This window comes from Plectropomus leopardus, chromosome 16, assembly GCF_026936395.1.
Source record: "Plectropomus leopardus strain MGB_pleo_1.0 chromosome 16, ASM2693639v1, whole genome shotgun sequence".
NCBI classification, from domain to species: Eukaryota; Metazoa; Chordata; class Actinopteri; order Perciformes; family Serranidae; genus Plectropomus; species Plectropomus leopardus.
The window spans coordinates 5070266-5082721 of NC_142191.1; the positions used below are offsets into that span (position 1 = coordinate 5070266).

Sequence of the window (12456 nt, forward strand, 5' to 3'; positions counted from 1 at the left end):
ATTATTATTATTATTATTATTATTATTATTATAAGACTAGATATCATTTTGGAGGTATTAATGTATTGCACCACATCAGCAATATGGAGACACTGTTATAGTAATCTCTGTTAGACATTCATGTATTTAGATGTATGCATTTTTATACCACGATTTTATACTCTGTTTGTATTTATTGTATGTAATTTTTGTCTTTTATTTATATGGACCCTGAGTCTGAATTGAATTTTACCAATATATGGAAATTTAAGAATATAGAGTCATAATTGACCTTGTTTGCGGTTTGTCCTTTCAACAGTTTTATAGACTCGTCTTTCTGGACTAAAGGGGATTTTGTCACCGCCGTGCTGCAAGTGGCCACTGGGAAATATTTGCAAAGCTGCGCGCCTGCTCTACATAACCATAACTAAACATTACCACAGAGTTGATTCAACACCTGTGTGAAAGTGTCATGAAACTCAACATTGTAGCATTCAATGTTACTGCAACTGAGAGCATTACATTGTACAGGTGTTCCTTTTATTGTGTCCATCCCTTTGCATGTAAAGCAATGAGCTGAAAGCTGTGAAAAGTCCCACCACCAAACGAATAACAGAGAGAAAAGGCAGGAGAGGCTCAACCAGCAGAGGAGCCGACAGACAGTGATGTTTCAGAGAGTTACCTTTTTCGTCTGAATCTGTGATAAACTATACCGGCTATAAGCCTAGGGAGACAAAAACATGATAGTGCACATGTTCATTATTTGATTATTGAATATCAGGAACCATTATTGACAGTAGTGGTAGCAGATGTATTCTTCCAGGGCTCCACGCAAAAGATACTGTAAAAAAAAAAAAAATGCATCCGAGGTACGTACCGAACTGTGATTTTTGTGTACCGTTACTTACATTCCTAGTAGTTATCATAACAGGCATCGCCGCAGTGTTTTATATTTTGCAGTATTGGATGATTTTGTTGCTATAAAAGTTCTGTTACTGCAAAAATAAACTCATCCCAAACTCAAATCTAAAGAAAGAAAAACAGATTATCACCTCAAAGTTGAACAAAGACTGTGAGTCGACTTCAGCGGGGTCGAATTATACGTCTTGACTGCTGTGAAACAACGTGTAGCACCTAATAGTAGCACTTAAGGACTAATTATGAGGATCATTTAGGTTTCGTTTCAGTGAATCCAGCCTACACTCTCTGCCTACATATGAGTCCACTGGGAGATAACTGGGAGAAGAGCTGTTTTTTTTTATTTTAAAGTGTAAAGGCTTTGATATGAACTGTGAGATTCGACTGTCTGCAGCCTGACTCGCATTCAAATGAACTGAACATCATGAAACCGAAAGATAACAAATGATACATAAAACAAAAATACAAATAATTAATGAGCCAGGTTCCAAAACTTCGTCTCCCAAAACATGACTTTTAATCAGAGGGATGAGGAAGGGCTCAGATCCTTTAGCTGAGTGAAAGTACCAATACCACACTGCAGTCGAACCCTTACTTAAGTAAAAATATGAAAGTGTAATTAGCAAAATGTACTTAAAGTATAACAAGACGTCAGGACATTTAGCAGGTATTTTTCTGGCGACAAAACCAGGTATTTGTTGGTGAGACGTTGGGACAACTAACAGCTGCTTGTCTGGTGACAAAATCTGGTTATTTTAACAAGACATGAAAACATTTTGCAGATGTTCTTCCGGTGATAAAAACAAGTATTTTTAACAAGACATCAGGACATTTAGCAGGCATTTCAGCGCCAATGAAAACCAGGCAGTTTTACAGGAAGTGGGGACAATAAAATAATGTTTTTCTGGCAACAAAACCAGGTATTTTGACCAAGGCATCTCGACATTTAGCAAATGTTCTTCTGGTGTCAAAACCTGGTATTTTTAACAGGACACCGGGACATTTAGCAGATGTTTTTCTGGTGACAAAACCAGGTATTTTTTCTGTGAGATGTCAGGTATTTAGCAGCTGTGTTTCTTGTAAAAAAAACAAAAAAAACAGGTATATTAACCCGAAACAAACAAACAAAAATCTTATTTTGAAAAGTAACTAGTAGCTAAAGCTGTCATGTAGATAAAATGGAGTAAAAAGTACAATACTCGTCCCTGAGATGGAGAAAAAGAAAGGTGCATTAAATGGAAATACTCAAGGACACTAGAAGAACCTCAAATTTGTACTCAAGTACTTGAGTAAAAATACTTAAGTAAATTGCACTACTGCTTTTAATTATATATTTGACCTTTAAATGTCACCACGATCATCTGTGTGTGTTTAACACACACCTCTGCAGAATGACATGTGAACCCCTCCTGAACCAGACGGAGACGTCCTCCCCCTCCTCACACTCCCACCTGCACTCACTCAGCCCTCCTTCCTCCGAATTTGGGAAAAGTCAAAGCAAGGTCAACTGTAAGAGAAATGCTTTACTCTGTCACTGTCACTTAATGCCTCCTTTCTCCTCCTTTTTACCTCCTCTCATCTCTCCTCCGCTCCCACAGTTCGCCTCGGGGGCTAACATCACTGCTCGCTACTGAAGCTTACTGACTCCCCATGAATTAAACATGGATAAACATATTCTCCAACTAACAGGCAGGCTGTTGTGAGGGGGCGGCTTCACACGGGCACCACTCTATCTCATTGCAGCCGCTGATCACAGGTTTCGGGAAGTTGCACAAGAGGCGTAAGCTGAAATGGCCTTGGCTGAAATGCAGTGATTTAATGTACATTTTCTGTGTGTTTGTCGCTCACCTGTGAGAGGAGCTTATTGTTGTCGTCCTCCAGGATCCGCACTTTAGTCTCCAGCTGCCTGATGTAGTTGGAGGAGGAATCTAGAGCACAGACGGAGAAGAAAAGAAGGGAGGAGAAGTGATTAGCATTTCAAAGACCTCCAAAGGAAAAACAGGCAGGCACGACCACTGGAGCAAAAGGACCACATGGAGCTCGAGAGGCTGCTGTGCACTTCGAGAGGCTCAAGAACTCGTTCTCCAAATGAGCCTTTTCACATCACGATGAAAGTCTAAAATTAAAAATATGTGCAAAATCTTGTCTTGTTACTGAAACAGTGATCTTTCAAAGTGAAACTCCCTCGACAAAAACTAGCATTATGCAACTTACAAATATACACAGAGGATGTGCAAACTGCTCGTTATGAATTAGCATACTAAACAGATAGGGATTTGTGTTGACATGAATTTGGCGATTCTGACGATACAGGGTTTAGATTCAATATATTGAAATATATTAGATAGTGTAAGCAGGGCAATATACTTTGATGTGCTGTGATTCTCTGCATCTACTTTCAGGAAAACCTGTCAAAAAATAACATCATATGCATAAAAAAGTTAACTTTTTAAATGCAATCATTACTGTGCAGGAACTGTTTTTGCATTCATCACAGTTGCACTTACATTGTAGCGCTTCTTATTATGCAATAAAATAAATTACAGTTGCCAGCATCAGTCAAAGAAAAAATAAAATGATTGCAAGAGTCTTTAGGCAAACAAATTAAGAAAATAAAAAAAATCAATATCTGCGAACCAGAAACTCAACTGTAGCTATGTTTTAATACAGCCCTTCTTGACCACACGTTTACATGTTTAGTTTAAGTATCAGCCGGTTCAGGACAAAGAGAGTCCAGGATCACATTTTTTAGTCTACTCGGTCAAGTCATAAAAAACTGAAAAATGCCAATATCAATTCTCCAGAGTCAGTGTTATATCATCAAACTGTGTGTTTTGAGAAATCAACAGTCAATATCCCCAAAAGATACTCAATTTACAATCATTCGAACCAACAAAAAGCTAAAAATCCTCACATTGTCACATTAATCCCTAAATTTAAGCCTGTTAGCTTTTAAGAAACGCCGATAACTACAAGTATTATTCTGTAAATCCATCCACCATGTGTAGCACCTTGTAAAAAGCCCTCATGTGCTATAAAAACTAGTCGTAGACTGATGTCAGGGGTCAAGCACCGAGCGTTCCCACCCAGATTAGCACTGCTTGACCTCACTTCTGACCTCACACTGGACTGGGGCCACCTCCCAGTTTGGCCCACATTCTGCCGCGCCACTCACTCATCGCGAAACACACATCAATGCAATATTTAAGATTCAACACTGTCTGTGCACCTGACAAACAATGTAACTGCAGCCTAATTGCTCTGCAGAGATTCCCTCAAGTATTCCTCCCTCACTAACATGAATCAACGCGGCTGAGTTCAAACCGGGGACAGGAGCCGTGTGCAGCGTGGAGGTGCAGTTTCACTCAGTAGGTGGCACAGAGCCTGTTATCTAAAAAGGCATGTTTAATTTACAGTGGGATCAAAGCCGAGGTGCGCACAGGAAGCCGGCAACGAGTCAGCACAGAGCTCACCACTGCGTACACAGCGTTATGTTATTTTGTTTTCTAAGTGGAAGTACAGAGAGGCAGAGAGTGGAGAGGGAGGTGTAACAGAGCCGGTGGGGCGGCTGCTGATGAATATGCTGCGGCGAGTTAAGATGCAGATGAGAAGCCACAAGGGTAGTTGGTTGTTGCATCAGAGAGGTAACTCTGATTTTAGTTTGTTTATAACTCACACTTACAAGTCTTACTGGCTTGTGTTATTCATGTGACCTACAGGAGGTGGTTCTGGTTTGCAACCAGGGGGCACTGTTCTGCAGCCATACAGAACTGACCCTTTGAAACCTGAGCAGATTGGTTTGATTTCCTTCAAAAACATGGGAAGAAAATAAGAAGAAACTTAACAAGACAATCACCAATCAAACTGCATGTCTTTGGACTGTGGGAGGAAGCAGGAGGATCTGGAGAAAACCCACGCTGACACAGGGGGAACATGCAAACTCCACACAGAAGGTGTGAACCTGCAGCCCTCTTGCTGTGAGGCCACAATGCTAACTTCTGCACTGCTTATACCTCTTTCTCACCAAAATTAGTGTGTGTACACAAGTTTAAAAAAAACCACTAAATTTGAGTGAGTGGCTTCATTCCCACTGCCACTGAACTCGATGCTGGAGAGCGAGCCAGCCTTTCTGTCAGCTGGCATGTGTGTGTGTGTGTGTGTGTGTGTGTGTGTGTGTGTGTGTGTGTGTGTGTGTGTTTCTTTTTTTTTGTTTCCGTGTGACGTCAGGGACAGGCAGGAGAACAGGTAAACAGTAGGGAGCAGTAGGCTCTGAGGTCTTTGAAAACGTTTCCGTCCTTTCTTCTTTCAAATAGGTGCAGACTGATTTGGAACAATATTTTAGCACTGCTTAGGAGGAGATGGAGGGTAATTAGTGATGGAGCGTCACTGCGTCTCGCTGGTTAAGAAGCTGAAATTACTGCCTTCACCCGGGTGTTGTGTTCCCATCAATGCCAATTGGAGCCAGAGGTGATAAAAACCCGTGTGTGTCTACTGCAGAGTCTTTTGACCCTGGTGTGAATGCTGATCATATGCATTCCTATTGCATTAAAAAGCCAGATGTTAGCGGGTGATATCGGGTTTTTTAGTCCAGTGGGAATGAGGCTTTAGATAGTAAATGCTGAACTAGAAGTAATTTTACAAAATCTCTGCCCTGTAAAACTGTGATTGTGAACCACAAATGTGAGTTGCACTGGACCACATCAGCCCTTTAGGAGGCTCATGAAGCCCAAGACTGTTGGACCTGGTTCCCTTGAACCCCAGGTAACCTATTAAACTAAAAGCCTGATTAGTGAGAGAGAGACCTAAGACCTGGCTCGGCTCAGGCCTTAAGTGTTGATGTTTTTGCTATGGACGAAGCTTTATCCGTGAGGATTCATTCACTGTAAGCAAGCAACAAACAAAAAGCTCCCAAGTTCACATATTACTAACATTTGCAAGCCGTACTGGTGCTCCGTGGTTGCAAAATGTGACTAAATAGTCACGATCAGAGCTCTGCGACCACAAACAAGCCTCACCTGCTCACACTACCGTCACAACCACTCATTAAGTGTGACTGTTACTGCCGTTAAACTTGATTTATTTTCTGTAAACTGGAAACAAACTTACAGCTCTCCAGTTCATATATTAATAATATTTGCAAGTCATAGTGGTGCTCCACAGTCGCAAAATGCGACTAAATAGTCAAGGTCTGAAGCTCTGCAAAAGCCCTGCTGTGTGTGTGTGTGTGTGTGTCTGTGAGAGGCGGACAAAGAGAAGAAGAAAAGTAGAAGAGAGCAAGAGAACCTAAATGCTGGTGGCTTATAAAAACGTGACAATTTATACTCAATGTCTGAGATATTGTCATATTTATAAATCACACGTGGAACAATACCTCGAGTGTATTCAATATAGCGCCCACCCCTAGATGGGTTGAGTCTTGAATTTGAGAACAAACAAAAAAAATGATTTTGCTACTAATTCCAAAATCTAATTACAAGTTCAAAACCAGTCCTTCTCCAGAGACCTGACAGTAAACGGGTGAATGATAGTCGCCCCAGCAGGGCCTGCTGGGCTCTCTCTGTGTCGACTATTCACGAGGGGCCGATGCAGACGGTGCTGTCAGATGTCCGGTTAGACGACAGTTAGAGGAGGAGGCTGCAGCGACCAGAGCTGGTAATCCTCTCTTCCTGCCTTGTGACCCCTCTAATCTGGACTCATCTGCTGAACTGACCTGCGGCCAGATCTCAAGCCGATTAGGATGAAGGTTCCTCAGCCTTCAGTCGCCACCAGCAAACAACAAAGAGAGAAGCCTCAGATACCAAGAGAGAAAAGGGGGGAGGACTTCAAAATAAATGTTTTATTTTTCTCAGTGTGTATTTGGAGATTGAGATCTCGCCGTCAGTAATCCAATAAACTCAAGAGTCTCTCGGGCTTAATGTGATCTCAGAATAAAAAATTAAACCAAAATCAAGATAAGCAATCGAAGATAAATATTGATCTTTAGCTCAGGCAAATTCAATCTGCCTGAAGTGAGGAATCCCACTGTCACGAGTCTTCACACTCCACCCCCCCGTCTGTAAGCATTTGATGTGTTTGAGGGGGTTAAATCTCGGAGCGCATCACTTGGGCATCACACATGACATGATTAAGAGCTCCTGCTTAAATATGTGCAGATCTGCCGTGGGAACATTCACACAACACGCACAAAACGCCTCACACACACGCACGCACGCACGCACGCACGCACAGAGCCGCGGGGATCTGCAGGGAGAATCCAGCCGTCACCCTGTCTTTAACACCCGGCTCCAGAGAGTCATCCTGGTGGGAGAGGGGTCAGGCAATTAAACTGTTCCCTGGCTCCCCTGCCACTCCTCCATCCTTTTATCCCCTCCATCCCTCCAGCTCTGCACACACTCCTCCTCCACGAGACAGCAGGAAAAAAGCTACAGATCATACACAGCCGAGCCAAAATAATTACCCTGCAAAGCTCAGACTCTTTTGTATACAACAAGCACCCTGGGAGAGGCCGTTATTACTTATGCATAACCTGAGCGCGATCTCTTAAGAGCTGATAAAGTGAGTACAAGGCGCTGTGAAGTGTCCGTCTAAGCAGAGACAGAGACGTGAAGAGACGGGGGAACCTTGTCCTTACGAGGCATACGTGAGCTATTTTTACCTCTGCACAAGTGTTGTTTACCCAATGAACTGAGCAGATGTATCTTTATGAGTGTGTGTGTGTGTGTGTGTGTGTGTGCGCGCACAGGACAAAAGGTGACGCAGACAGTGGCGCGAGTCCGTCCCCCTCTCTGCACGTCACTTTGCATCACGTCAGTGCCGCTGTGACCCACTTCCAGCGGCCACTCCCTCCTCAACTCTGCTCCCCTGTCTCCCCCGCTCTCCGTTTTATTGTCTGCTTTAACTTCTCCGTCCATTGTTTTTCTTTTCCGCTCCTAAAAAGTGCACAGCTGTTTGGTCAGATTAGCTTTTTTTGGGTGGCGGGGGGGTTGTTTCTTTTTATTTATACCTGAAAACAGAAAGCCAAGCTCCTTAAAACTTGGTGCCATCCTCTAAAGGTCGTGACCTCGACTGGTTCTTCTTTGCGTCCCACTGTGCTCCAAACATCCCCATCTGCTCCCACAGCTCATTCTGCCTCTGCTCTTTACCACAGTTACATAGCATCATATTGTTTTTCGGATAGTTGAACAACTACTTGCAATGAAGCAAAAATGCAAATGAAAACATATGTAGATTATAAGAGTTCTCACATGCAGGGGTATTTTTGGGGTTTTGGGGTTTTTCCCAAAAACAAATATCCAGTCCACACATAAAAATCTAAAATCTTCAAATTTAATTGCAAAACCACACTTCAGTCCCTCTTGTTTTTCACAGGCTGTTTTGGGAAATGTTGCGGCCAAAAGTGCCTGATTTAAGCACAAATTGCAGAAATAGCTGCAATGTTGTCTCAGATTCAGAGCTTATTAAATGAGCATTCAGTGTTTCCCGCTGAATTAGAATCTGCTTGTTATACAGAGAGATGTAGACAGCTGATAGCCGAAGATGAGCAATTTCTGCCGTTTGATGCAGCGCTGGACGACCTTCGATGAGCTTCTCCCCTCCTGCGCTCTCTGCCTTGTTAGCTCGAGCTAACACAGCCACAGCAACAAACATCCAACTCAATAATCTCACACTGACATGAAACAGCTTCACTATGTCACTAAACCATTAACGACCCTCATGTAACAACATCTTGAATACTCACATTTGCGGTAAAGTTGCAGTGATGGGACAAAATTGTAAGGCTGCTGTCTCCAGTGCTGTTTGCATGAAATGCAATACATCCAAGACTGCCAAATACACAGAATCGACACTGAAGATGTTTGATGGTAGTAAAATTAACAGTCAGCAGTCAGCAGTCAGCATGCCAATGACACGCTCCATCAAAACTTGTGACATTTGTATCATTGTGCTGTTGATCAAACTCAAAATTTATGAGTGGTCTCTTACTGTGACAATCCACACGCCTGTAAGGCTGATAAATTATCTTGGAAGCTATAAGGACGATATTACTAAAATGGAAAGAACTACTGCCGCCCGTCGTTATCGGCCGCAAACCTCGTATCTCCACATTTCACTATTTTCTTTTTTTTTCGTAAGTTAGTTCCATTGGTCCCCGTCTACATCTATCAGTGGGTTTTACCATTTCACAACCAATGAAATGTATTTTAATAAGCTTGTGACTAAACTTCCTATCGTCATTGGATCCTTTTAAAAACACAGCGTTTTGTCTAATTTCTGAAAAATAGCAATTTTGGAAATAGGAGTTTGCACCCAACAGCAGTGACACTGAATGAGAGAGGTCATGTTTTATATCCCACTAAAGAAGATTCGATATACTATAAAGAAATTCTTTGATGCTTGGCAGCCTTTCTTAACTCACTTTGAAACTCTAAATGCAGATAAAGTTATTTTTAGGGTGTAATATGTGAATGTATGTGTATTTATGTATTCATTCTTAACTTTCTGGATATTGTGTTCAGGTTTTTGTGATGACCGATAAGGAGGGGAAAGGGAAGTCAAAAACTTTCCATCTCTTTCTTACATTTCTAGTCTGCCTTTCCATCTCTACATTAGTTCTCTCTCTCAGTCGCGCCCTCTCTCCATATGTTTCCCAGTATGAAGCGGTGGGTGGGGCTGACTTTACTGGAGGTCACTGCAGGCCGCTCTTTTAGGAGCAAACTGGGAAAACAGGCGTCAAAGCACAGAGCCGGGCCTGCTGGTAAAGAGGTGCTGCAAGAATTAGGATGGCTAGTGTTAAAATTAGACCGCACGTGTACAAATGCACAGATGATACTGACGGGAACGTTATAATTAGAGCAAAAACCAGCCTCCGCGCTGTTGACACCAAGGTCTTCGCTACATCAAAGTAGCTTTGGTAAAAGTGTACGGTTATAAAGGAGCAGGCTTCCCTTCTGTTTTCAAGTCAGATCCCACGGCCCATAGAAGCCTGCAGTGCATTGAAATCACTCTGCTTTTATTATTCCTGGCTCGGCTCCGGCTTTCATCTCCTATTCACAGCTGCATCGCAGTGTTTTAGCACAGAGACATGGATATTCTCTCAGCGGTGTGTGTGTGTGTGTGTGTGTGTGTGTGTGTGTGTGTGTGTGTGTGTGTGTGTGTGTGTGTGTGTGTGTGTGTGTAGAATGAACGAGTGCTCATGTGCAGCATTCGGAATATCGGGAATTCATGTGGGTTACATGGGTGTTTAAGCTCACTGTGTGTGTGTGTGTGTGTGTGTGTGTGGGAGGGTTTGTGCGAGAAAGGGGATTTTTTAAACCCATCTGTGATTACACTGTATATGCATGCGTGTGTGTATATGTGTGTGTGTGTGTGTGTGTGCTCGAGGCGGGAGGTTGGGTCAATTACCTCAAGATGTTGAAGAAAGAGCAGAAACAGTCTAAACAGTCTCTCTCTCCGTTCTCGGCACCAACACCCAAATCAGAGTACAGCGGACTGCATGAAATCTGACCCCGGCAGCGACAGAAAGTCTGATTTATCACAGAAAAGCATCTTCATTCACCAGCAACTTCGACAACTTCCTGAAAAATCTGATTTTGACTGAGGCTCACATTAAAAACTAAAAAAAAAGGAGGGAAAGGGGAAAACTGAGGCGAGAGGGATGTGAAGAAAGAAAAAGAAACAAAGACGGAAAGAGGCACCGCTGCCTACAGCCAGAACGCTGGTGAGCAGCATCTGAGGCCTGCAACTCAAAGTTTCTTTCATTACTGATTGACCTGTTGATTATTTTTAGGATAACTTAGCATGTAAAACATTTAAAAAGTGAAAAATGCCCATCACTACCAACTACCCAGTGCCAGAGATGATTAATGCTGCTGGTTTCGTCTGACCAACAGTCCAAATCCCAAAGATACTAAATTTACAGCAAAAGTTTAGTAATTGTGATAAATGACTGAAATGATTGGTTATCATATTAACTGTAGATCAATTTTCAGTCAACTGGTGTTTCACTAGAAGTCCAAGCACCTCTGTGTTTCTTTCTGCACATGCAGGTGTCCTTTTATGGTTTGTCATTACAAAATTAACCGCCACCCACTGGCCTGGCATGTATATTACAGCGTTTTCAGTTGTATTTGCAGATCCGTGTACACGAGGATCATTTTCATAATGTTATCATATTAAAACAGATTCTTTGAAACCAAAATTAAAGACTTTTAAATAACTTGACCAAAACTAGCATCCAGGACCAGCTTCCACGAGGCCATGAACGGGGAAAACATCTCAAGATACTTTGATCAGCTGTGCTCTTTGACTTTGGAAGTGATGCTTGCTACTGTAAGTGTAAAAAGCCATGCATGCTGACATTTGCATCAGCATTACAGCAGCAAAACAAAGCTGTCTAAACCATTCCTCACACATTTTAGGCTTTGGAGAGGTGATGAAGAGACACCACCCTACGAACTCTGTAGATACAAGCGTCTCTCTGACTACAGCTCCATGCACGCTGCATCAGCATGTGCAGAAATCAAAGCAGGCCTGCCGTGCCAGACGCTGCTCGGCTGTAGAGCATGATAGGGAAATTGCTGTTTGGGGCAGGAGTTTAGCTTAACGGTCAGTTAATTAATCCACTAGCTGTTTCAGCTCGTTTTTTTTTACCAGAGCAGGCTGCACACACCAACAAAGAAGAGCTGATGATGTGAGTCTGTACATACGTGTAGGCAGGTTTGTGTTCTGTATTACATGTCTGTGTACTGCACCTACGCACTCGCATCTGTACCTGCAGTTCTTCTTGTATGTCTGTATGAACTGTATGTGTGTGTGCATGAATGTGCGAAACCAGCGTGTGTGTGTGTGTGTGTGTGTGTGTGTGTGTGTGTGTGTGTGAGAGAGTTTGCCTTCTCTGCTTGGCTGCCCAGCGCTCGGTCATAGCCAGGGCAATCCGACCAGAGGAACAGAGACGAACAAGTTAAGTGGGCACCCATGCTGCATTAATGAGGGGGATGGCAGAACCTGGCAACCCGAGCACGTAAACCACAGGCCCCTGGAAGGGCTTCAAAGGCTCCACTGGCTCATCAGCTGGCGGGGAGCTAACCCCATCTGACAAGACATGGCACCCGCTCTGAGGGAGAGAGAGCGCCTCACCTCCCCACGCACACTCTGCTGTGTGTGTGTGTGTGTGTGTGTGTGTGTGGGTGAGTGTGCTCCACAGAAAGCATGACATGTTTTTTCATGTGAATGTTTCTTAGTGTGTGTATGTGTTTTACTTCTCTGCTTGAAGAGAGAAACCCATGTTGAGTGACTGGTGTGAAAGTTAAAGTGCCAAATGGATTACGCTTCAAAAGGACGACTCCTGCGCATCAACAACTCTTAAACATTGACCAGGTGAAATCAGCTTTTTAATCATTTGCCGCCTGTCACCGGCGAGGCCGAGCAGGGCTTACTAACAGGCAGCGACAGCTCAGCCGGGTTTAACTCAGCACTGAATGCAGTTTCTCACAGAAGTGAAGAAACACAGCATCTGAGGAATCATGTGGAGAAGAGATTTTGCCTTAAGGAGACTTAAAT

General features: G+C 43.1%; 1 protein-coding gene across 4 annotated transcripts in view; it reads right to left on the reverse strand.

Moving 5' to 3' along the window:
• Positions 1–12456, reverse strand: part of ccdc85cb (coiled-coil domain containing 85C, b) — a 62485-nt gene that overhangs the window by 18121 nt on the left and 31908 nt on the right. For 2 of the 4 annotated variants that reach the window (XM_042503293.2, XM_042503292.2), the window contains exons 2-3: positions 2746–2825; positions 662–703 (exon numbers count right to left, since the gene is read on the reverse strand). In XM_042503293.2, the coding sequence (XP_042359227.2) occupies positions 662–703; positions 2746–2825 (122 nt within the window). The remainder of the gene's footprint in view (positions 1–661; positions 704–2745; positions 2826–12456) is intronic. The other 2 variants (XM_042503295.2, XM_042503294.2) reach the window with 1 other exon arrangement.